Source organism: Drosophila busckii, chromosome 2R (genome assembly GCF_011750605.1).
Source record: "Drosophila busckii strain San Diego stock center, stock number 13000-0081.31 chromosome 2R, ASM1175060v1, whole genome shotgun sequence".
In the NCBI taxonomy this organism is placed as follows: Eukaryota; Metazoa; Arthropoda; class Insecta; order Diptera; family Drosophilidae; genus Drosophila; species Drosophila busckii.
Genome location: NC_046605.1, coordinates 12211454 through 12237807, shown reverse-complemented (window position 1 = coordinate 12237807; position 26354 = coordinate 12211454). Strand labels below are relative to the sequence as shown.

The 26354-nt window shown below is 38.3% G+C and overlaps 2 protein-coding genes across 5 annotated transcripts; both read right to left on the bottom strand.

The window, feature by feature from the left end:
- Positions 1–20: 20 nt before the first annotated feature.
- On the bottom strand, positions 21–486 carry LOC108596761 (cAMP-dependent protein kinase catalytic subunit-like). Its single transcript, XM_017982847.1, has one exon. The coding sequence runs from the start codon at positions 477–479 to the stop codon at positions 30–32; it is 450 nt and encodes a 149-aa protein (XP_017838336.1). The 5' UTR covers positions 480–486; the 3' UTR covers positions 21–29.
- Positions 279–25369, bottom strand: LOC108596760 (calcitonin gene-related peptide type 1 receptor). 4 transcript variants are annotated; one of them, XM_017982842.1, is made up of 11 exons: positions 24947–25369; positions 9226–9342; positions 9049–9159; positions 6725–6831; positions 6569–6660; positions 4639–4765; positions 4340–4566; positions 4093–4269; positions 3671–3794; positions 832–960; positions 279–533 (listed from the first exon to the last, which is right to left on the bottom strand). In XM_017982842.1, the coding sequence occupies exons 2-11, from the start codon at positions 9335–9337 to the stop codon at positions 489–491; spliced, it is 1251 nt and encodes a 416-aa protein (XP_017838331.1). In that variant the 5' UTR covers positions 9338–9342; positions 24947–25369; the 3' UTR covers positions 279–488. The 4 variants fall into 4 exon arrangements, with proteins under 4 accessions (XP_017838331.1, XP_017838332.1, XP_017838335.1 ...); XM_017982843.1 differs by having other exon boundaries at positions 444–533; positions 838–960; XM_017982846.1 differs by having other exon boundaries at positions 472–548.
- Between the last annotated feature and the right edge of the window lie 985 nt (positions 25370–26354).

Here is a 26354-nt window from a genome sequence, read left to right as displayed (position 1 = left end):
AATTTGCTTAGACTATGAGATTTGTTGACTTAAAGCGCCTCATCGGCTATATAGGACTGATCAGCAGCAGCGTCGTTCATGCTTACTCTGACCACGCCCATGCAACCATTGTTGCCATTTGTAGTTGTTGTTGTTGCGGTTGTTGCTTCGGCCACATCTTCAGCTATTGTAGTCAGCGGCTTGGCTGCCTGCAGTTGTATCTGTGTTTGCGCCTCTGTCTGTGCCTGTGTCTGCGATTGCTGCTGCTGGGGGGGCATTGCACTGACAACTGTTTCCTCCATGAGCGGCTGTCGCTGATGCGCATTGTCAGCACCGGAGCGTGGGCGTAGGAAATGCATTTTGTTGCGCCAGCTATCGATGAAGCCGCCTGCCAGCGACATGCTTTGACTGCGTGCACGTTGCTCCAGCTGCTGTTGCTGCTGCTGCGGTTGTTGGTGGTGGGGCCCGGAGGAGGCGCGCCGCTTGACTGTGGCCGACATATCCTTTAGTCATACCTTTTCCTCGCCAGGCAGTGGCGGACCGCAGCGCACGAACTACAATCAGAAGAACTGAGAATTTGCTATCAGGTTGTTGGGTTGGGCAGCTTGGCAACGATGCGGCTTTTGCAATAACAAGAATCAAACTAATTTTGTTGTAAGCTTAAACTAAGCATTAGCTGTGCGTGTGTGAGTGTATGAGTGTATGCGTGTGCGTGTGGATATGCCAATATTATTAAGCGTGTCTGTATAATTGCGTGTGTCATTAGCTTGCATAACTCATACGCGCCGTAAGCCCAACTATTTATTAAAAATACAAAGCATAAAAGCATGTGAAGCTGATTACAAATCTTACCGAGACCTGAGTAGCTGTATAGCTGTTGGTACGTGGACGATTGCTGAAGCAGAGCGTGCGCCACTTGCGCTTCACTTGCGCTATAACTTCGCCATTGAAGAAGCAGAACAGCGTGGCCACGCACAAGCCCTGCGGAGAAATACAGAGAGAGAGAGAGATATTTATAAGCGCAATTTATTATACAAATAATAACAATTGCAATTGCCAGGCTGCTTATTAGATTGCCACCGACCCCGACCCAGTGTAATGCAATTTTGTTTATTTGCACAGCCTCAACAGTTACCAATTCATTTCGCTTGCCACACTCTTGAGCTAGAGCTAGTCTTTTGTATGGGACACACTCTATTCACACACACACACACATACATATATGCATATGCGTACGTGTCTGGCTTGCGTAATGCTTTGTGCTATTTACACATATAGTATCTGCGTACAATGGCAAAAAGGGTTTCATTTGATTGGTTATACAAAGGCAAACACAAATCAGTTTTGCTTTAAATTTATTTTATTTTATATACGCATTTTTTAAAGCGTTGGCAACAGCGACAACAGCTTACTTTTGTTTGCTCTTTTGTGCAAAGCTTAATGCAAATAATAAAAGCAACTGCGCCGCTCGCTTTCAACTAGTTATTATACAACATAATATGTTGGCAACACAGCTGCTGCTGCTGCTGCTGCTGTTGGCCCAAAAGGCAACTGTTTGCTAAGCTAATTAGCAAAGTGGCAACGCTCTTAACTAAAGTGCCATCAAATGTGTGTGGATGTGACAGCAGCCTTTCAAACTTTTTAATTTTAATATCATTTTCATCAAAAAATAATAACCTAGCTCGACTTGCAGCTGTGTGCTATGCGCTCGGCTAGGCTAAAGCGCAATAATAGAATGAGCTTAGCATTTTATTCTGCTTTATTGAAATTCCGTTTGCGGCATTTTTTGCCGCAGCAATTGAAATTTTTTCCAGCGCAAAAGATTTTCCGTTTTAATTGCTGTGACATAAACAGCCATTGAAGCTGCTGCTGCTGCTGCCTTGCCTGACATAACAAAGCAAACATTTTTTCTAATACTGACAACAAGCAAATTCCTTTTGGCAAAGGCTTTTTAAAATATGCAACTTGCGTAAATGCAGCTTATCTATGAATTAAATTGCAATATAAACAAAGCTAGAATTTAACTTTTTATACTTTCGAAAATAAGTCAAACAAATATTCTGGTAAATTCTTTGTCTTTATTACAAATTGAGATGTGAAACTTTTTAAGCCTTAAACTTTATAAATTAAGCTTATCGTCAAGACAAATTCCAAGGAAATGCGGTCAGTCGGCTGCAGCTGACATTTCTATACCCTTTACTTATAAAGAGTTAAAGCAAGCTAAACATTTTACATTAGAATAAAAATATCAATGTCGAGACTTGAGCCCGCGTCCTCCATTTGGCAGTTCAAGCAAACTTTGTAAGAAATTTGTTGACAACATCTTGACTAAAAACTTTAAGTTGTTTTAAAAATGACTGCATGTACAAAAAGTTAAGAAAAAGAAAACTAATATATTATTCTATATTGCCAATTCGATAAAAATGATTAAAGCATTTCCTTGCTAATTTATTTTTTATTTCAGTGCGACTAACTCTATTAATACTGCACTATTCAATAAGCGGCAGCTTTTAGCTTTATTTGTTATGCTGAAACAATTTACGAAAAGTTTATAAATCGCCCATTTTGAAAAGTTATAGTTATCGCCACAGCACTAAGCTGACAGCTTTATTTTCAATCTAATCCATTGGAGTAAAAACCTTTTGCATGTCTTACGAATCACTTGAAAATGCTGTCAACAAATGCAAAAGTTGCCAAGTTTATAGCTTTGTTTGTGAGCTTAACGCAGGTGAAAGTAAACTTTTGGCAGCAACTGTGTCTGCAGCTGAAATTCATTGGCTTTGGTGTTTCATTTAGCTGCGTAATGCAATCTGCAGCTGAAAATAAATTTATATTAGCCAGAAAATCTTTTACGAGCCTCGCAATGCAGCTGCCACAATGAATTTCATATAACGCGCGTTTATTTTGGAGGCACAAAGTAAGTGCCACTTGCCAAAAACTTTGACATTTTTGCAGCTGATGAAAGAGAATCCGCCAAGTGCTTGGTTCTGCTTGCTTTGCGGCGAAGAAAGTTTTTAGATAAAGTGCAAATTGTTTTGCATTTTGGTGGCATACAAAACTGCAGCCACGTACTTGCAACACTTGCCACGCGCTCTTGTAACAAAGCGATTTTTTTATGTGCTGCGACACTAAATCGCAGCCTCATAACAATAGCAACAAAGTTTGTTTAGTGTTTTTTATGCTCGCACACCATTTTGTGTTTTATTTGTCTAGGCAGCGGGCTATCAAAAGATCTAGCAGCTATTTGTTGAACATTGAACTTTAAAGCTAAGCAAGCTGAGCAAGGCAGCGCTGATTTGTGGCATGTGCCTGGAATTTTAATAATTCAAGCGCCTGATACGCTGAACAGCTTATTTGCATAAATTATGAGGTGAACCTCCTGCTGACGCAAGCAGCAAAATTTCCATTCTTTTCATTTTCTTTCTTTTTTTTTTTTGCTGTACTCAAACCAATTAAATGCGCATATTGCAGTAATATTAGAACAGCATGCTTTAAGTTTAGTGCTAGCAGCTGAGAGAGAGCAAAAAGATTTACATAACTAACAAACATAAAGTGCTCGCTCGACCTGTGCAAAGCCATAAAATAATATTAAAAGCGACAGAGCGGGCGCTTTAAAAGCCATGTTGATTAAATTCTTGCTTTAAATTCAATTCAAGTTTATAACTGAGCATATGTCATAGCGCAGACTTACTTGAAATGAGGCGGTAAATGCGGAGATGACCTGGTATGTATTCTCCCAGGGATGCTCGTGGCCAGGACGAAACGGTGTGAGCATGTACTGCAGACCCAGCAGCGGCACCAGCAGCAACGTGGCGCTAAAATAAAGAAAGGGCAATAATACTTTATAATTCGTTGTCGACAAGCGAATTAAAATGCAAGTCAACAGTGCGTATGCGTAATTTAAAATTTAGGCGCACAGCCAACAAACTTTCGACTGCGAATGTAAAAAAGACCGTCGTTACATGAAAATATAAACCGACAGCATAAAAGCTTCAACTTTATTACGCATACGCCTCGCAGTACGCATTGTTTGCTCGTGCGTCGCAACAAATTATTATTGTTATTGAATTGAAGTTATATTATACATTTTTTATTACTGCCGCACACACTTACCGAAAGGCCTGAAGGACGGTGCGCGAGGGACCACAGCTGCCCTGTATGCTGGCCGGAGCGTTTAGCTTGAGCAGCACCACGCGCACAATATTGCAGAGGAACAGCAAGTTGAGGAATATCGAAGTGCACACGGGCACTATGAGTATGTAGTTAAAGTCCGTGTCGTTCATCCAGCAGCTGAGCGCGCGCACATTTAAAATAAAATGTAGTCATAGTAAATTAATTTAACTAACTACCATGCACTTACTGTAAATTTTGTTCTCGACTGCCGCTAAGCCCGCGCGCCATGGCATAAATGCTGATGACAATCGCCGGCGAGCCCCAGCCAAAGGCTATTAACCATTTAACCAGTTTTTTCTCCGAAATAAAAGCAGCCACCAGCACAGTATGCAAATAGAAGCCCTCGCACAACATCCACGAGTAGTTGGTCAACAGAAAATAGTGCAAAATGATGTGCAAAGCAACGCAATAGCCCTGCGCATGCAAAGTCAACAACGAATCAGTGACAATTCTCTATCTCTTTATATGCATGTTATGTTTACTTACCGGACTGTGCTGCATTAGCTCCGTGTTGGTTATCACAACCATGTACCAAATGAGCCACAGCGAATTGTTTGCCGCAAACGAGCTGAACAGATTCATGTGCAGCGTAATGCGCGCACACTTCAGTGATCTGTGAAATTGTCAAATTGCAAATATTTGTTTTTTCAACTACTACACATGTTATTGCAAAATGGAAAATTGCTGTCAACAAATATTGGCAGAGCAGGACTGCAGCACTATGGAATTGAAATCGCACATTTAGGGCATAAGGTCAACGCTAAAGAGCTGAGATATACATATGTTAATATGTTCAATATAGAATCTTGTTTTTATTTGTTTTGTAGTTTGGACTGCGTTTTCTTATTTGCATCGCTTTTTTTCCAATTTAAAAGCTAGAAGTTGCCTGCTTAACATATAAACATATTTTAACAAGATTATTATAGAGGTTTGAATTGAATTGAATGAAACATGTATAAATACAAAATAATAAAAGTATCCTTATTACTCAAGGGATTCAAAACTTGTTCATCAATTTGACCAATTTGAGAACTTCGTTAATCCTTATATGTTATCGTCTATGTACTCACAGTTAATTTATATATGAATATTCTACACTTTCAGTCAATTAATGCATATATATGGCAATTAGCTGGATATCTTTCTAGCTACAAGCCTGTAGCTGATCAGACGATCTATTTGTTCCTATCTTTTTTATAATTCAAAGCAAATCTAAATCAGCACGAACATTTTGTAAAAACCAATGAATTGATTTCTAAATTAAAGCCCATTTAACATATTTAGTAAAACATAAATTCCAATTAGTAAATGTTAACATTTTTCAACTTGTATTCCATAGTCTAACGACCGCAATTTGTGCACTTCACTTCATTTCTCTCATCGGCAACTGCAACTGCAACTGGAACTGCAATTCATTTGCCTCGACTGTCGAGCCCGTTGCTGGTTGCTGGCCAAAGGCCAAGCTGCATATTAATGAAATCATTTTGACTATTAATACACTACATGCAAATTGAGTCGAGCATTTTGTATGCAAAGCTCTGGCGCTTCTTTTGAGCTGACCAAAGGCACGTGCTGGGCCACTGCTAAGACTATATGGTTGGCACATAAAATGAAATGCATGACATCATCGTCATCATCATCATCATCATCAAGGCAGAGCATGTATAAATATTCGATTAAAAGGCAGCTGACGACATTTTTTTTTAAAATTTAATTTTTTTATGCGCTTTTTAAAGCGTATAGAAGTTGAATTTCTTGAGCATGTTAATAATAATTATTTGTAATATCATAAAATCTATTTGTTGAGCGTCTTTTAAGCGCACGCTTAATTATCCTTGTGTCTGCTTTGGCTGCGTAATTTTGTCGTCATTTTGTGTCACATTCTATTTGCACTAAGCAAACAACTCAAAACGCCTTAGGCAAGGTTTAGTCAGAACTGGCTGAGCTCAACTGATAATAAACCGAAGTGAGCGCCGTAATTGTGTTGCAGACAAGTGGAAATTAATCGATATCCTGTGCCAGGACAGACAAACGGCAGATAGACAATAAGCGAGCTGAGCTGAGTTGAGTTGTGTGCGCCAAAAGAAAACAAACATTTTCTCATTTCCGAGCGCAAATGTGTCGCTTTAAATGTGCCGTAAGTAAAAGTGCAATGAATATTGTGACAGTAAGTTTGCTGCTTGATTAGTATTAACATGGCAACGGAGAATAATAATTTGGCGCCACAGACACACACACATACACGCACACACACATCGCTCTTTATCTCTCAGTCTTGTGCTGCTCTTTTTATGATGCTTGTGTTTAGCCAGAGCTCATTAGCAGTGAGTGGTTTTCGTTGTGGCTGCCACAAGATGGATCATTATCATTGAGTTGACGTCTAATTGATGTACTATTGACTTGGGGGCAAACTTACTTGAAATAGCTCAATATGGCCAACGAGAGCAATATGGCCAGCAAGGAGATGCCGTAGCCAACCTCATAGATCAAGCTGACATTATGATTCCACTGTTTGGATTAAAGAGTTATGTGAGCGCAGCTAAATTAAAAGCAATTTATACGCTCGACTTACGGCCATGTCCTCCAGATTAACGCAGGTAGTGTAGTTCGACCAGGTTCTGTTGTTAATTGGATGCCTGAACCATTCGCCATTCAGGTCACATTCCTTGTGTGCATATCCTGTTTAACAAATATATAATTAGTAGTAACTAAACTAGAGTTGAGCACTTCAATTGTGTGTGCAACTAAATTGACATGTGTATTTAGCAGTTAATTAATAAAAGCTGATTACGTATAAGCTGCAACTAACCCAAACTAAGGGGGCGTATAGACAATTTGTTAAACTAGTTGGAGTTTGTTCAACTGACAGCAAGCCTTGTCGAAAGCTTGGCACAGGTAACTGCAGCTATCTTATGCTCGCATCGTTCTACTATTTTGTGTGCACTTTTATCAGCATTTGGCACGCAAGCGTGGCAAAAAAAGAATATGTGAAAATAAAAGAAAATATATAAAAAAGAAAATCACGTATACGCGCTGCGCTGTGTGTTAGATAAGTAGACGAGCATGTCGAAAACACCAGCAAATAATACACGCCATTGCTATTGTTGGCGCTACGGTTCAACGGCAGCGTCGAGGCGCTCACCGCAGCGCAGCAGCAGCAGCAGCAGCAACACCGCCAAAAAGCGGAAGTGCCATAAAAGTTAATGGCGGCGGAGTGCAAAGCACATAATCTTGTACAAGCTGGCGACCCCCAGGCGCATGCCACTGTCAAACCGAAGCCATTATAGCCGTAAGCCAAATGTAGTGAAAGCAACATTTGCCCAGCCAGCCGCACTACCACAGCAAAAAAGAACACAAACACACACACACGCACACATAGGTACGAAAAAAATGTCATTCAACTTTGGCCATTCCCATTAGAATATATATGTATGTATTTATTTTTGTGTGTCAGACATTTAGGCTTGGCTCGCAGATTGACATGACAACTGATTGGCCAGCATAAATACACTCTTTTATTATTTACTTAATTATAATATTTAAATGTTAGTGCCACTTAAATTGCATTCTTCACGCTTTGGCATTATATTCGTTCTAATGGCTTAGCTCATATAATTTTAAGCGCCTTGGGAAATTTAGTTTGGTTAATTTATGAAGCGTTTCATATGGTTATATGTTTATTTTATAGAGTGTGCATGCGCGCTTTAATTGTATGTGTGTGTGTGTGTGAGTTTAACTTTCATAATGCTTAATTACAAAATTAGTTTTTGTTGAAGCGCTGACATAAATGGCGTTGCTATTAAATGTGTTAAAAAATAATGTGAAACAACTATTAAGTTTGTTTAAATTGCATTTCACCCTCTGCCGAGCAGTTTACATTTTTAAATGCAGCTTACTTCATTTAAACATCAGCTGCTATTTGCAGGTAATTTAAATATTTAAGTTCAGTAACTAGAAGCGCCCTCTCTTATAGATTTCTTTATATATCAGCAGTATGGCCCCGAAAGATATTTTGATTATTAGATAAAGTCAACTTTTAGAAGAACAAAAAGTTAAAGCCCTTCCCTTGTCTATCATCGAACAGAAATTAAAGTAAAAAATGTTATAATTTAATAAATAAGTAATAAATAAGACTTGCCCAAACATAAAGCTTTAACTTTGTTGCATCCAATGCTAAATTGCGAACCTCTCCACTCAAATAAAGTTCCCGCTAATTTGTTACAAAATATTTAATGTGATAATGCTCAAGTTTTTAAAGAATTTTTGCCATAATATTTTAAAAGCACATTAACAGGGCATTAAAAATTATTGAAAATATATTACTTGAAGCGACTTAAACTTTTGCTAAGTCGCACACATTTTCATGCGCCAAATGTATCAGACTTCGCTGATTGATTTCCATAACAAGCTCAGACAGCTTGTTGGCTCTCAAATATCTGTGCATATTTACCATAAAAAATAAAAAGAAGAATGTTTAAGAAAGTTGCCACACGAAAGTAAACACAAAACAGACAGTGAAGATACTTTTATGCTTATGTGTATTTAAAATCAAAGTCAAGTAAAATATGCTTTCAATTGATTTGAGAAAAAGAAAGCAAAAACATAAAATTTCCTTGGAACTTTGTATACAGCCAATTAAAGGCACGCTTGTGTATGTGTGTGTGTGTGTGTGTTGTATTGGCCTGCAGCATTGAGGCCGCTTTGGATGTAACCTTCATTAGTCTGTGCTTTGAACAACATTTGTTTCCGTTTCCGCTTACATTTTAAATGCGCTCTGAGCGGCGGACTGTTGTCAACTGCAGCTGCGCCTGTTCATAATGCTTACCCCTTGAGTATTGTGGCAAAGCGGATGTTTGCTTTGTGCAATTCAATAAACAACTAAATGGCCATACTTACTTGCCGGATCAAAGCCGGTGATGAAATCCGGGCAACGCTCTTGGGCGGATGTGCCAGCGGCCGTGTCGGGCCAACAAAGCCAGCCATCAAAGGTGCCGGCACAGTAGGGTGCTGTAGTAGATGTAAAAAGTGAATGTAGCTTCAGCTGTTTGCAAGTTGCATGTGGCAAGGACTTACCTGCCAGCTGTTGGCCGCTGCTATTCAAGCGCGCTATGCAAGCGGCACGCAGTGCATCAAAATCAGGACCGCTTTCGGCAACGCTGCTGCTGCTGGTGCTGTTAGTACTCATAGTGACTGCAAATAAAGCAAAAGTTGCGTTCACGCTTTTAATAAATGTTTGCTTTTAGCAAGCGCCTAAATGTAGGCAATGCTTTTCATATAACTCATGTTTGCTTCTGTGTGTGTGTGTGTGTGTTTGTGTTTGCGCTATTCACGCTTCATTGCATATATACATATGTATGTGTGCGTAGATTTTATTTCATTTCTCTGCTTTGCGTTTCACAGTTCGTTTGAGCCGCAATTTAATTGGTTTTGTGGGCAGCTACGGCCAACTGCGGGCTCAGCTTTTAACTTTTCAAATTTAATTTATTTGCTAGCCGCAACTTAAAGCTTTAAAACCCAACTGTTACTTTGGCATATAAAAATTGATTTTGTTTTATAGTCAAGCAACCGCAATTGTCGTAGGAACTTCAACCACAACACAAAAATAAATGTGTAAAAATACATATTTTATTATTGTGTTATTCGCTTGCTCACTGATTGTCTCTAAAATGTAAATGTGTGTGTGTGTGTGTGTGCATGTTTGTGTGAGTGCCCACAATCAACGCTCAATTGAGCATTGCCTTGAGCTGAATAAACACACACGCAGCTCAATATGATAAGAAGCGCAAAAGAGAGAGAGAGAATGTGCCTGGGACAAAATCCCACACAAAATCATTGACCGCAACAGTCAACAGGCAAGTGCAGGCTAAACGTTAACTCAAAACACAAGCAGCAAAGATTTGCCAAGCAGCAACAACAATGGAAATTTTGCGAACTGCAATCAGGCGTGTCTCAATTGATACGAGCTGTAGTATGTGCGTGTGTGCGTTTGTGTTTGGGGCAGAGGATTCAATCAGCCTGAATGCACACACTTCACCAGATAGACAGCCAGACAGCTCGTGTGTGTGTGTGTTAAACTGAACGCTTAGCTAAATTGCAATCTCCACTTAAAGCCAACACACAGACAATTGCATTTATTTTGAAACAAACAACGCTACAAGCTTTCACTTTTTGCCATGCAAATTGCCTAGATTAAACGCAATTAGCATAAACAAATTCAAGCGCTTAGCTATAAAAACAGTGCGTTGATTGCAAAATCGTTTAAAGCGCACATCAAATCAACTTTGCGGCCATGCGGCGCAACTAAACTCAATAACTTGGCATTAAGTTCTTTTGTGTGTGTGTGTGTGTGGCATACGTTAATGTCAATTGCAAAAAGCATAGTCTACTTAAGCAGAACTCTGAGCAGGCGTGCTGGGCACGCCCAGCGTTAATAAAAATATTTTTACGAGCCTACATGTGGCACGCAAACACACTCGGCCAATAACTGAAATTAGCTATAAAAAAGCCTAAAATAAATAGGCAAGTGTGGGTGTGGAGTATGTGTGTGTATATGTGCGTTTGTGTGCGTGTATAGGTAAAACTCATCAGCGTGTTGTTACTACAATAAAAGTCAGCTTCGCGCATAAAATCGCAAATGTATTTTGTGCTCTTGCAACTTGCAACGCATTGAAGTCTTTTATGTGGCACACACGCAAAAATTGCGGCGCATAATAAAAAGAACAAAAAAAGCGCTAGCGAGTGCACTCAGCTGCCTTCGATTTTGCACTTTTGCTTTTACGCTTGACAACCAACCTGACGTATGTGTAATGAAAAATGCTGACGCACTTTTGCACGCTTTTTTCAGCTGTCAAAACTTTCAACATCTATGCATAGTTTATGGCGCATCTTTCAAGCATTGCTCATTCACAAATAAATCAATTTTATTTTTAATTTATTGCACAGCATAAATCATAAGCATTGCTACTAAATTGATTTATGCGCATAACAAAAACAAAAATAGCACACAAAAAATCAAACGCTTAAATAAACAATGAAAGGCTATTAACACAGCCGTTAAATGCAATTTGAAAACAGCTTTAATTTCATGTGCTGCGCGTAATCATCAAAATTGAGTATCTTTTAAAAAACAAACAGACAGATGTTTGTTTTTGATTTAAGATTACACATTTCATGGTCAGCTATGCGCTACCAAAAGGGTATATCGATTTGCTAAATAATGATTGCTTAAGTGTAATATAAAAAACTAAATAAAGGCGTGTAGCAACATATCAAAGTTTTTTTAATATAATATGAGCCATAAGCAAACAATTCGTAGCGTATTAAAGCTTCGCCCACTTTAAATTGCTTACATTTTGTTTTTTATTTACTCTCACGTACGCTCGTTTTTATTCTTTGGATCAGCAATATACATGCAAATAGACCAGCATACATATACATACAGCCATGTATGGTAAGCTCTCGCCAACTATGTAAGTTATGCATTTTTAAAGCTTCGGAATTTAACGCTGCAAAAATATGGCAAACAACTCAATTCAATATTCATTGTTGCCATTTTTTTTATTTTGCTTTTGTTTTTCGTATTGCTTGCGTAACACCAGCTGAGCCATTTCAGCAATTTCGACAAACAGATTGAGCTGTAGGGATTTCGATTGTGCAGCTTAAATTGAAGCATTTACTCTTGGCATTACATGTTTGTTACATCTGCAGCAATAATAAAGATGCCACGTGGCAGTTGCAAGAAGACTGAGCTTGCAACACATTAGAATTGCAAAGCAGCTGCAATTTTGCGAGTTATTTGGTAAATATGCAAGAGGCAATCGATGCCTGACTGAGTACCAGTAACTGTTTGATTTAATGAGTTTGTTGCGATGGGATAGAAAATGCCAAACTAGAAGGCTTAAATTTGAAGATTTGTATTATTCAATATTAAAACAGTTCATTCAATCTCTTGTTTGCTTATAGATATCTGGCTGTACTGCTTCATAATTTAATGCTTATTTTATTGGTTAAAATTACTGCTTTATCTATAGATCAAAAGAAAAATCTTCGATTCGAATTTAAATTAGCTTTGCATTAAGTTTTTTTTAAATTTAAGACTCATTTCTGTTTTTCTTTTATGTCTTAAATCAAATATAGTACAGGGTTCATTGAACGAAACTATGAAATTCAAATGATATTTTAGCTAAGTTTGATTTTTATTTACTTTGTAGTTCGTTAAGTTTATGTTAAAATACTACTTCTTTTACTTTTTTTGATATTATTTGTAAATTGAGTATGGGTTAGATTATATGTTTAGTATTTGAATAAATTATTATATTATATTAAATATTTTTTATTATAAATTAATTTTCAAGCTTGCGTTGTTTTCATATGTGTGCAGCAACTGTTGGAACCACCCTCGCTTTGAACTAATTGCAAGTAAGCCCATTAGAACAGTCCCCAGCGTAATAACGTTAAGTCCTTGGCTATAATCATACTACTTACTTAGTTGAGCCTTGGGCTTAGCTCTCATTAATTTTCAATTTAAGCTTGCTGCATGTTTAAGCTTAGCAAGTCAGCAAACTAATCGTTTTACGCATTGGCTAAAAATATCACGCATACGTCAGTGTGGCAAGCAACTAAAAAGCGGCATATCAAGCGAATGCCTTAAGGCCGTGCATAACTGAAGAGCCGTTAACAAAAATTGTAAGCACTTGAGACGTTTTAACTGGCAGCTGTCATGGTAACAATTTGAATGCGTGCCGCTCTGATTTTTATATATTTGAAGTGCACACAAAGGTAGCGACAGAAATGAAATGAAATACCAACAGTAAATATGCAATAACTCGAGCAGTTTTCAACGCTTAGCTGTATAACATAAATGCTGCAGGCACTGAGTAGCCTCCCAGCCCCACTCAATGTCAGCACGGCTTGAAGGATAACAAGCATATTACACATGCTCTTTATACGTATGAGCGACTGTGTGGCTGAATGCGTGGGATTAAGGCGCACACACACACACACATACTATTGTAGTTGGCTCGTAAAATATTGATGGCATTTTTGCTAAAGCTTACAGTCAGCCAAAGCGATTTATATATTAAGCGCATGTATTTTTGATTAAACATCCGTTTGACCTGAGCGTCGACTGAAGCGTTAAAGTAGCCAGCTAATGTCAGTTGACCTGTATCTAAAGTTTAAGCGGGCATGCAAGCAGGCAATATTTTTCTTTTTGTGGCAATGCAATCTACTGCGTTCAAAGGACTTGCTGCGGGCCACTCCATTAGCTCAGCTTTGTGTGGCATGAACTTTAAGAAAATTCTCATCTACTACGTGTCAACTGTTTTCTTTTGCATTTTCGTGTTTTGTTTGTCTAAGCAAGGCACAGTTTTGTGAGGCATTGTTACGCATACGAGGCGTTGGCTAAGACCCAAGGTTCATTGCTTCTCGTTTAACTAAGGGACACATGCGCTACACAGTTAGGCTTGACAGTGTTTGCGGGTTTTACTTTCTTTTTGAAATGAAATACGTGCCACACGTGTTAAATGCGGCTTTTACACAGGCTGGGCTTGTTATGTTTGAGCAACAATTGCAACAGCACAAAAAACACACACGCAGGCCAAAGCGAAAATTTGCATATGTTTGCCTTCGTACACATAAGCTGTCAACTTGTTTGCGAGTGTGTGTGTGTGTGCTTTTGTTTGTTCTTTTTAATTGTCCTGGCAGCTGCAAAGTCGAACGTCTTAGCCCACTTAACTGTGGTTACCGCCCAAGCTACCACAACAACGCCAGCGGCTTAAGCACTGCTTAAAGTGCCCTGACAGTTTGCTTAAGCTAAGCGCTCAGGTACTTTGATTTCTTTATGTTTTAAGCCCAGAGCACACTTGACATGCTAAAGCCTCCACGCACGTACGTAACAGCAAACTAATTGAATCAAAGCTTGAAATAAGCATCATTTAGTAGCAGCTAGCGTTGCGTATTTTGCATTAAACTCACGCTCACTTCGCTTCCGCTGCATTTATAGCTTAAATATGAGGGTAATAATTCATAAACATAACATTATTTCGCCGCCCATATATGTACGCAAGTACTACATCAGCAATTTTCTGCACGTTTCGCTGCGTTTTGTTTAAAATGCTTTCACAATTGACTTGCCACAAGTTGTGGCACAAGCAGCCTAGGAATATTGACAGCTGCATTGGAGGTCTCGACTTAAATTGCTTGGCGCCCACCCATGCCAAGCCTAGGCCCCCTAGGCTAATGATTCAATGAAAGGCAGTTTGATTTTCATATTTTTTGCTTCAAGCAATTGTTGCTCAATTCATATGGAAATCAACGCGCTTTATTGTTATAGCTAGTACTCAACTTTGACTATATTTTCTTATTTTGTTGCTTTCTATTTGCATAATGAAGTGTTATGGTTGCTTCAATAGGCAGACAATGCTGCTCTGACCAGCGGCAGCTGCTGCTGCCTATAATTCTCAATGATTTTGCTTGACGGGGCGCGACCTTTACTTTGGCAACTTTGTCTAATCTTCCATGACTTGTTTTACAAGCAAAAAGTTCAAGTGAAATCAGCTCAAAGTTTGGGCTTGGACTTGTTGCGCCCAAGTTTTGTTTACAATAACAAACAATTTATATATAATTTATGACAGTTTTATAAAGTTGAAATTGCAATTACTCTACAAACAGATTTTCAGATTTTCTTATTACATGTACATATATTTTGAGTTGTTTATGTTAAATTGCCAAAGTTGTTGCTTTAAATAAAATTAGTTGCCATAGCAATTAGTCAAGCTCTAATTGGAGCTGCTGCTGCACGCTATTGATCTACGGCTAAGCTGCTTGGAAATTAATTAAATTTAGCCATGCTGCTGTCGTAGCAGATAATGATCTTGTTACCAAAGCGTTTAAGCCTAGCACGTGCTACGCTTGGCCAAAGTTGCAGTTTTATGGCAAAACTAAATAAGAAAAGTGCCAAGAAGTTAAACGAGCGGCGTGTAACTTTAATGCGTTGTGGCAAACTTAGCGCCAGTTTGCCGCAAGTTAAAGCTGCAGACAGCCTGGCAAGCTAATCAAGTGCAACTTATGGAGTTAATTAAGTTTTGGCTAGCATAATATTTTGTCTTTGGGTTGTATTTTTTTGTACATTTAATTAGCGCGACAACGTATGACAAGAGCAGTTCACAATAGCAACAGCTACATAAATCTGCTGGCGTTCTCCCCTCACTCCAAGTACAAATGTATCTGTCAGATACAATCACAAGCTCATTACAAGTCGTGTGCGCAGCGCGTTTGTTGTTGCTGCTGCTGCTGCTGCTGTCGAGTGTATGCCCTAAAAGCAAGCAGCTTGCCTCCCCTTTTGTGCCCCATGCCCCGGCAACGCTGAGACGCATTGTTTGTGTGCCTTTTGGTTTTGCTTTATCTTTATCTGATTTGCCTTTCGGCCCCGCTGGCCAGTTGACTGTGCCTTTGTATTTGTATTTGTATTTGTGTGCGCTTATCGCCCACAAAAGAATAAAAATACATGTTGCCTGGTTTGCCAATTAAAATACAAGCAACAATTCCTGAGATTTCCTGCTGCTGCTACTACTGCTGCTGCTGCTGTTGCAACTAATTCAATAAACTTTGTGATCTTATGGCTGTTGCCCAGCTCTACACTAAGCTTATATATAATTGAAGTCTGTGCCACAACAATATGCGCCATAACCAACGCCATTGTGCTCTGGATAAGTATAACAATAAACTACTTACTACTAACTCTGTGTGTGTGTGTTGCATAATATCTGCATATTTCATGTTGCATGCAATATGAGGGCATTGCCTGTCATGTTGCACTTAACTGGGTTAACTAAATGCAACATTTACTGCCATGCATAACATTCTACATAGTTGTTCTTTTTTTATTTGATTGGCCCAAGCCAAATGCCAAATTGCTTTTGGCAATTTGAAAATACTACTCTGCTTGACTTGATGAGGTTTACTTTTGAATGTTTTGCTTTTTGTGGCTTGTTATCATAGCAGCGCATATAATTGTGTTAAAGCTAAGGGCTCAACAGCTGCAGCTTGCAATTAATGCTGAGCAAGCAAGCGAGAGTGAGAGAGAAAAAGTTTTAAAGCTTAACGGACTTCAAGCTGCAGCTGCCTTGGTGGGAATAAATCTGCCCACCGCCACTTTAAACGATAAGTAACTAAAAATCGATAGTTTGATGCTGTGCAATGTTTGCTATTTAAATTAACACACACACTGCTTATTTAATTATAATTTTCAAATTAATCAGTCAATATACAAATATTTACACATAATTTATTTACACTATAAAAGGCAAATAAACTTTAAATTGTTTTTATTAACTTTCACACACACACACACAGTTTTCATTTCAAAGAAGTGACAAATTGTTTATTTAAAATAAAATGAAAAACAGCAAAGCCAATAAATGTGAAAGTTCAAACGTTCACATATACAATTTTTTGATTTATTTATTTTTAATAAAATGCAATTTGCATTTCTGTGTGATTTGCAGCATGGACTTTCATTTCTCAGAAATAATAAATATAAATATATGTATGTATGTACACATGTATCTATATTTATAGCAAGACAGCACTCTATAGGCCTCATTCATTAGCAAATTAAGGAAACCACTTGAGGCATGAGCTTTTGTGCTGGTTCGCACGCCAACAACGTCTTAGTGCCTTGGCGGGTCTTTATAAAATTAAAAATAAGCCTTCGTGAAGGCGGCCCGGCGCAGTTAGGCGCGTGTGAAAGGCGGCGGCAGGCCCCAAAGTGAAATTCAGACAGTGAATTATGACTGCAAGGGCGGGGGCTGCTGGCTTAATTACCTGCAATTTTGTAGCCACAAAAAGCGTCAAGCAAAATGGGTTGGCTGAAAAACAGAGGCAAAAAAAAAATTGTAAAATAAATAAAAGCAGTTTGGTTTAAACAAAAAAAAAAGCGCTACAAAGGCAGCAAGAACATCTTCAATTAAGCGTTTTAATTGCAGTCTCTGGCAACCGTTGGCATAGTCCTGGTAAAAGGATATGCTTAATGTTTGCGTTGGCATCTTTTTGCGCTACGGTCTAACGAATTTCAGTTGAAAGCGCGTAAACCGAACGCAAATAGATAGAAATATGCAATAATTTTACATAAATTAAGTGTACATAGCGTGAATATACACTTGACTTAATTGCTCTTTGTGCATATCTAATCAGCGGGTAGCAGCAAAAGCCAAGGCTTTTCCATTAAAAGTAGCCGCAACTTTGATTAAATGTCTGTCGAAAAATGTGGCAAGTGCGCAACATTATGCGACAGCACAAAGTTTAAACTTTGGGAAATGCAAAAAGCCAATTGTCACACCCCTAAGCATGAAATAGCAACCGATGGCGCCTATAAATAAGCAAAACAAACAGCGCGCTCTCACTGATTTGATGGCCATTGCGTGTGCGGGGCGTAAGCCAAAAGACTATGACCAGGATATCGATATGGCCCTAGACAGTCAGTCCATGTCTCGGAGAGTGCCCCTTAAGAGTCTCGTCGTAACAGCTGCCACTTTGGGCATACATTTAATGTGTCTGCTCTGACAGTTACAAGCATGTGAAGTTGGACATTTGTTAAAGCGTTGCAAATACATTACATAGACATGTTCAACATGGCGTATGAGTGACTGCGGCCTGCTTATAAGCTGCCAGTTGGCAGCTGGTAGCTCAATTTGCTCAATTTGCTGCCACTGCCACAACAGCAGCAGCTGCTGCTGCTGTGCGCCCTTTAAGTGCGGTTATGCAACACTTTTGCATTATTTATAGTCCACGCTCGTCATTGCTGTTAGCCTGCTAGCTCATTAGCCTGCAACATTTATTCAGCTCAAGCGACATTCGAGCTTTTCATAAATTTAATAGCCAACGATTTGATAGTTGGGCGCCTAAGCTTTCAATTACTTGTTTTAATAGCTGCCAGCCCAAAGTAGAGCGACAAATGTGCGTGAGTTTTAAACGTCAGTTAATCGTAAATACAAAAAAAAGTTTTATTATGTAAACAAAAAGCTATAAAATATGAGATCATTCGAATATGAATATATATGTTGCTTAGAATATTTTAGCTATTTTATTTGATTTAATTCGACCAACATTTAATTATTTAGATACGCCATACAATTTATAGTTATAGTTAAATTTATGAAGTGAAACTTAAATATAAATTTAATAATAATTAATTAATTGAAGCTAGGATTAGATACTTTAACATAAAACATATAAATATTTAATTATTAATAGTTAGAATATCAAGTCAGGTATTAGGAAAATATAATAAATAAAAATAATATCTAATAATTTGTACTAAAATAATTTAACACAATAACTATTAAAGGGTTATAATAGATTACTTTAATCGAATTAAATGAAAATACTTAAGCTGTATTTCCTAGTAATATTATATAAATAACTAATTTAATTTTATCTGTGTACACATCGCCCGTTGCTCTCTTATTATTAAGGTGAGATAAATCGTCTATAGTATATTTAATTTAAACACGTTGTACAAGCAGTGAAAATAAATTCCAAGAAATTAAATGTTGTTTATTTGAATAGCTTACATTTCAAAATTCTTGGTATTATTGCTGCCTTTTCTATTTCTGGTTTTGCGGATAGCTTGACAGGGCCTTCGCATTAAGCGCAGCTGGCACAGCAATTTGGCTAACTTTAATATCATTTACCCTTGTAGAGCACTCAGGCCAAGTTAATTTGGACCCGCCATTGACGGGGGCCACTCACATTGCTTTGCATTTGGCTGCGCCCAAATTGATTTAAAGTTGTAGCAAAGTTCCAATTCGATTGCGTTGCCTTTTGGCATACAAATGTGTTAAGTTCGCATTTTCTCTTTTATTCTAATTGAAAGCACATTGCTTGCTGCTTTAATTAATGCTGCAACATTGGTTAGCTGTCTCACTGTCTCTGTGTGTATGTGTGTGTGTGTGTGGCAGAAAGTTTTGCGGTCCACAACTAATTAGAGCCTGTCAGTTGGCAGTTAACATGCTGATTGCGCACACATTTAAGAAACTGTGTAGGTGAAATGAAAACCAAAGCAAACCAAAGGCGTCAATTTGGCAACATTTTGTTGCAAGTGCGCTTGAATGGCAGACAGACAATCTTTGCGCAGTCGTTTTTAATTAAATTATGCGCGCTTTTTTAATTGCAAAAGAGGCGTGGCTGCCATGAAGACACCTACGCTGTGTGTGATGTGTGTGTGTGGGTGTCATTGTCTGTTTGGTTTTGTGGTTTTGCTTTAATGCAATATTCATGTTGCATGCAGCACAGCAACTGTTGCTGTTGCTGTCGCTGTTGTTGCAGCCTTGCTCATAGTCTGTTTATTTATGCCACGCGACGCGATGCAGCGCTTCGCTGGTTGGCGCGCTGCCACATGTGCCCACGGGCTGCAACGACCTAAGCATAAATATTACGCATACGCCGCATTGTCGCCGCGGCTGCCAAAACAACGATAGCTAACCTGATTTAGGCATTCAAAAGCAATCATTTCTGAAATTTCAAATAGTTGCAAGTTGGCAGCTTTAAGCATAAGTGAAATTTTAATTTAAATAGAAATTATTTATGCTTTGCGCTCAAAATTGTGACTAAATTTATTTATGGCACGCTACATTTAATTGCTGGCACTCAGTCACTGAAGTGAAATTTGGAATTTTGAATTCTTAAAGAGATTTACGGTGAGCGTAGGGGAATCTTGAAGGTAAAATCTTATGCAGTTAAGCAATTAATTTCTATTTAAAATGACTATATTTTAAAATTACTCTAATGATGAATAGTTATAATCATAATAAAAATCATTGAATATATTATACATGTGTTTATCACTCTTTTAAAATTTAAGAATAAAATTGATATTACTCGATTTTATCTTTCGAATAATTGCGAACTAGCTTATGTTTATATTATTCAAATTTTATATATGATAATTAGAGCGGACCGCAGGCGAAAAAATGTAATAATCATTAATTATATTAAATATATTTATGTATTAGCTTTTAATAATTGTAGAGGAAATATTACTTTGATTTCTATAAATAATGACTAAATGATTCTAATTTTATCTCTATGGGCAATGAGGTTCTGACTTTTAAGTTTTTACTACATGGCGAACTAGTTATAGTTAGCGAATAACTACTGTAGTGTGTCTTGAAGTCACTTGTATGACGTTATTTTGATTTGCAGCTGTCAGCAAGGCGGCCAAAATTGTCGCCGCGATGCTTGACGCGCGACTTCCGCTTTGTGGCCTCAGCTATTTGATAAGTTATGCGTGTGTCTGTCTGTTTATGTGTGTGTGTGTGAGCTTGTGTTTGTGTTTGCGCACTCAGCGCCTGATGTGTCAATCATTGGCGTCTGCTGGCGTCGTTGGCTTAATGTATTTGCAGCAGCTTGTTGTTGTTGTTGTTGGCGTTGCTGCTGCTGCTGCTGCAACAAGTGTCTGACAAGGCGCGCGCTGTGTGCCTCACAGCAATTTGTGCGTGATTTATGCGTCAGGCCGCATGCTAAGCCCGCTGCGCGTTGCCAAAACTCCCGCGTGTGATTATCTTAAGAGCATATCAGTGTTCACTGCTGCAAGCTGTTGCACATCATATTTGCTTATCAAACGGAAGTGGCAACAGGTGTTGCACACAGTCAAGTCAGGCTTTAAATTTATGTACAGCTTGGGCCGCGCGCACGTCCAGTGCAATTGATTAATGTCAGCAACGCGGCGTGTGGCAGCTTCACGCGGCAGCTTTTAGCGGCGCACAAAGACAAAAACCATGGGCCAACGTCCAGCCAGCAAGTTGCTTGCCTTTGGGCTTATCAAAAGCTGCAGCATGTGTGACATGTGTGCACTTTGTTGTTGCAGTTGCCGTTGCGCTTTGTGTTGCAGCTGCTGCTTCATTAGCGCTGACAGCTGTTAGGCTGCGCGGTCGCGCCCGCTGCGCTGTCAACGTCAGCAGCAGCAATGGATGCTTAACTACATGCCGCCCAGCATTGTTGCAAACTAGTTTGCTTAACAAAATGTGGCATTAAATTATAAGAAAGATATTTAAGCAAACAAATGTGGCATCAAAAATATCAACATAGCTATTTAAGCAAGCAAATTATTTGTATGTTGCTCACAATATTTTATCAAGCATTTATTTCAATGTACTTCTGTCTATCAAAGCGGATATCTCTAATGATTGATGAGGGTACATAAACGAAATTTGCAATTTTATGCTTGAGACTGCTGAAGCAAATATAAATTTATTAAAGCTCAGTTTGTTAAGCATTGAATGCAATAAAAAATGTTAGCTATATATTAAAGTTGCTTATAGCGAACTGCTACTGTAGCGGATTACATATTGATATACGCTGCTTTGGGACAGAAGAATGCAGGCAACGGACAAAGAATCACGACTTGAAGTTAGAAGCTCAAGCTCTAAGCCTGCAATGGGCAATGCCAATGGACATGCTGCCATCTACAGCGCGTCGGCTGTCTGTCTGACTAACTGTCAGTCCGTCAGTCAGTCAGCTCAGCACGAACTGCAAACTGGGCAAGGCAGAGCTGCGGTCTTTGCTATCAGCAGCTGGTTTTGGATTGTCTTTGAAATGTTTAGCCAAGGCAGACAAATAAGTTGATTGTTTTGCGCTACGTACGTAAATGATACTGACAGGCCGTGCCTGGCAAAACTTAATTTCTACATTTGCTGACAAGATAGCAACAACAGCAGCAACAACAACAACAATGTGGCAGTTGCTGTCAAAGTGAATTTTAGTGCGTCGCAGTGAGTGGGTAAACTGGTAGCAGTAGCTCATCCAAACGAACCTAGGCCGAGCTACATCAATGCCATTAGACGCTTTTAGTGCTTGTTAAATTCCAATTAACAACTTTTTCTGCCAGCTGACTCGATTGGCGATTTGCTGCTGATGTTGCTCTTGCTGTGGCTGTTGCATGTTTCTTTTGTATGTAGCTCTGCCTCTATAAAAGGCGTTGCTGTCCAACTATCTTTCTCTTACTTTGGTGTGCGCTCTTTTGACACTCTTTGCTCTTAGCCGTTAATTAAAGCCGCACATACTCGTCGTCGAGCAGTTGTCAGCGCGTCACATTAGTTGTGTAGTTTGTTTGCCTGTTTACCTGTTTGTTTGTTTATTTGTTAGCTTGTCACGCAACTGTTGCACGTTGAACGTTGCACGTTGCTTAGCTGAGCTTAGCTGCAGCTGAGTCAGCAGCTAAGTCATTTTGTTAGCGTTTTGTTTGCATGCTGATAATAATTAGTTTTAATAACGCCTTTTAGCGTTTTGGCCAGAACCAGTTGCCAATTTATAGCCCAGCCCAAGTATGTCGGCATTTATGATGATGTGCCGAAGATGCTGGCAGGTCACAAATGAAAATTGATTGAACTCGTGTGCACAGCTCGTCGAACAATTCAATTTCAATTTCAATCAACAACCAACAATAACATTAGCAACAATATGAAAAGTTTCTGAGCGCTTTTGCGCTTTGTTTAGATTTCTGTGGCAACTTTTCAGCACATTTTGCGCTGCTCGTGATGGAAAATGCGGTTTTAATGTTTGCTGCCCAAAAATAGCAACAAATTGCAATTAATTAAAAACCATTTCGTCCAATAAACATTTCGTAAATCCACTGTAATGACTACGCCTAGTGTGAAAATTATTTGGCCAATTTTTAATGTGTTCGCGGTGTGAATTGATATAAATATAGAGATTTATTTGCTCATCAATGGAGTTCAATATGTAATCAAAACGCAAAACAATTTCAAAGGAAATAGTTTGAATGCCAAAAATGTATATTACTAATTTTTAAATATTTATAAATCAGCACACACAATTTTGAAATATATATTTTAGTTAGTAAGTCACTGCTTAAGAAGTTTTAATGCCAAAGAACATTAAACTAACATTCTTAAAATATTTATAAGGGAGCACAAATTCTTTAATGTTTTTCAATAATTAAAATATTTAGTTATATTTACTTTTAAAGACAAATTAACTTAAATAAACATATGCTTAACATTTAGAAAGCGCTGTTGACTTACAAATAAATTTTCTAATTATTATAATATTTATTGAGTGTTTAATTATTTAACATTGATTTGTATTAATGCCAAAGAAATCGTATTAAGCATTTCGTAAATAAGTAAGCAGCACCATTTTAGAAAAATAATTAGTAAATATTACATTTTTAGTCACTGCGCTAAAAATTTTCCACACTCATTTGTCATTTTATTTGTAATAGTCAAAATATTTATTTAGTCAGTGCTTTATAACTTTTTCATACTCATTCATCAATGTAAGTTTTGTTTACTTTGTAAGTGAATCAAATAAATATTTATTTAGTTAGGAAAGCATATTTAATTTGATTTGCAATTAATTAAAGTTAAATTTATTACTAGACGCAATTTTTGACGCTTATCAATTACAAATAACTTTAAAATTGCAAGCGATAAGAGCTCAATTTTTATCCTAAAAAATCAATCAGAAAAAAAATTGAATTCAAATATTTAGTTAGTCACTGCTGTACAATTCTGATGAATAGTTTTAATACCAAGAAAAAGAAGAGACGAAATAATGCAGCGTAAATAAAAAAGTATATTTTGTAATAATCTAAATATTTAGTTAGTCACTGCCCTAACAATATCCACACCAATACAAAAATGTATGTTTTGTTTACTTTGTAAGTTAAGCTGAGTTAGGTTTGTAATTTAATACATATATAGCTATATAAGCAACAGGAATTTGACTTATTTGCTATTAAATTAAATTAAATTCAATTTATTGCTAGACTCAATTATCGGCGCTTATCAATTACAAATAATATTGAGATTGCCAGCGATAAGTGCTCATTGCTTATCCTATCAGAATCAGTTCAAACCTCAAGACGCAATGCACTCAGCCGTATATAATATAGACAAATAATATATATAATGACGCAATCTGTTTTACTTTTTAGTTGGCATGCATTTTGATTTGATTTGGTTGAAAAGAAATTTACAGCAGCTGCTGTACTAATGCAATGTCTGGGTTATATTTACTTAAGGCGCTTGCATTAGTGACCACGTGCACAAAGACAACAAAAAGTCAACGCGTCGTGTTGTTGCAGTTACCAAACAAACAATCAACGCCACCCAACCACAACACACCCACCCACCCACACAGCCGTAGTTAGATAGTCGGGCTAGTGTCGCTGCGTTTTTGGCTTAGATGCTCGTGCGCTTGTTCCTGGTGCCAAGTTTATTGTTTATAAAACTAAAAGTAAATGAGCTGCAAGCTGATAAATATATACGAGTATAGCTAAAAGTCAACTGATATGCAGTTAGTCAACAGAGTGAGTGGGTGGTGGCGTGGGCGTCGCAGCAGCAGCAGCAGCGCCACGTAAGCGCCTAATGTCAAATAGACAATAAACGATGTTTGCATTTGACTTTGGCCGCGCTCGTTAGGCTCAACTTGTTTCGCAAGCGAAATTTATAAAACATTGACAAATGGCTGCAGATACATCATGATCGTGCCACAATGATAATGGCACTGGCGCGTCAGCAGCAACATCGATTAGATGCTAACGATTTTGCAAGCTCAAACAATTAGAGACACTTTTTGGGGCGCACACAAGATTTATGAGCTTGCAACGTGCGTCAGCGAAGTAGGCGTGCCACATACATATAAAAAAAAACCTTGTCTTTGATTTATGCAGCCTCAAAGAACAAGTTGCAAGTGAAGCTTTAACAAAAAGGCGTCCATTATATAGTTGAGCCACGCCCCCGCCTCGCGACTTTATTGTAAATCCACTTACCGGAATGTGCGTGTACGTCTCTGTGTGTGTGAATTTGTCTTTGGTGCTTTTGTTTCGCAGCAGCTCTCTAGGCCACACAACGCATATCCTGCCGCAGTGCAGCAGCCGTGGCAGTAGCAGTAGCAGTGAGATGTCCTGGCTGCAGCGTGGCTTGCTTAGCGCCTCTGCTCGTTGACGTTGCCAGCAGTTAATTGAATTAGTTGTTAATTTATTGCTATGTTTTCACTGGGAATTTTAAAAGAATGTGTGTGCCAGCGAGTGAGCGAGGGCTGTTGTGTCTCTTGGGCGAGTTGATTAAATGCCTGCCGCTCCACTTGAATTGGCTTTAAAGCGGCGCACACTGCTCTGCACTTCGATAACAATTCGTAACATCAATCCACTGGCCTTTTATGTGTGCACTTGTATATAAAAAACACACGCACTCGTTTACGTTTATTTATTATTATTATTTTTATTTTTATTATGTACACTACAGTTGCTGTTTGGTGACATTGAAATACATTTCTTTTGTTGTAGCTTGTTGCAATTGTCGCGTGCATAAATAACTTATGCTCATTATAAACAATTGTGTGTTTTTTTTAAATAGTTTAACGTTTTCACACTTGAACTTGCGTTGCTCAGTGCCTAAGCGCGCCACTTGAAAAATGCTGCCGCGTTAAGATTTCCATGCGTTCTGATTGCGCGGCTGTTTCAACACCAACTGACAACGACGAACCGCAATTCGTATAAGAAAACGCAACAATTGCGCCGGCCGGCAGCTGGCTTGAGTTTTCCCGCACGAATACCACACAGCCAACGGATTCGTATTCGCCACAACACTGCGCATGATTCACTTGATTCACAGTCTTAATGCGGCTTAAATGTGACTTAAATATTATATTTAATAAGCTTTAGCGTTTTAATAAGAACGCTTACTAAGTACTAACTAAGTCTTGCTTAGACTTTACTTGAAATAAGGCGCCAGCGCGCACGTTTTGCAGCATTTTATGCGTGTGCTGCAAATTTCCTACTGGGTTCATTTGCTTTAACAGCGCTGCTAACAGCATGGCTAACAGCGCAAGCTTTTAACAGTTTGGCGCGCTAAGCTTCAACAGCTGCTAATTTAAATTCGCTGTTAAACAGCAGCGTAGTGCTTAAATTACATTTTTATACATTTTAATGCGCGCACCCGGACATAAATTGTTTATTAGTGTCTAGGCCGGCTGATAAGGCTCAATGATTTATGTTCTTGGAGCATATATTTTAGTCTTGTTAATGAGCTATATTTATAATTATAAATTAATTAAAATCTACGCGTGCTTCGTATGCACTATCAGCACTTTATAAATAAACTTGTATTATAAAAAGGGGAGTGCCGAAGCTTTGACAGACACTTGTTGCGCTCAAAGCTTTAGAAGTGAAAAATTCT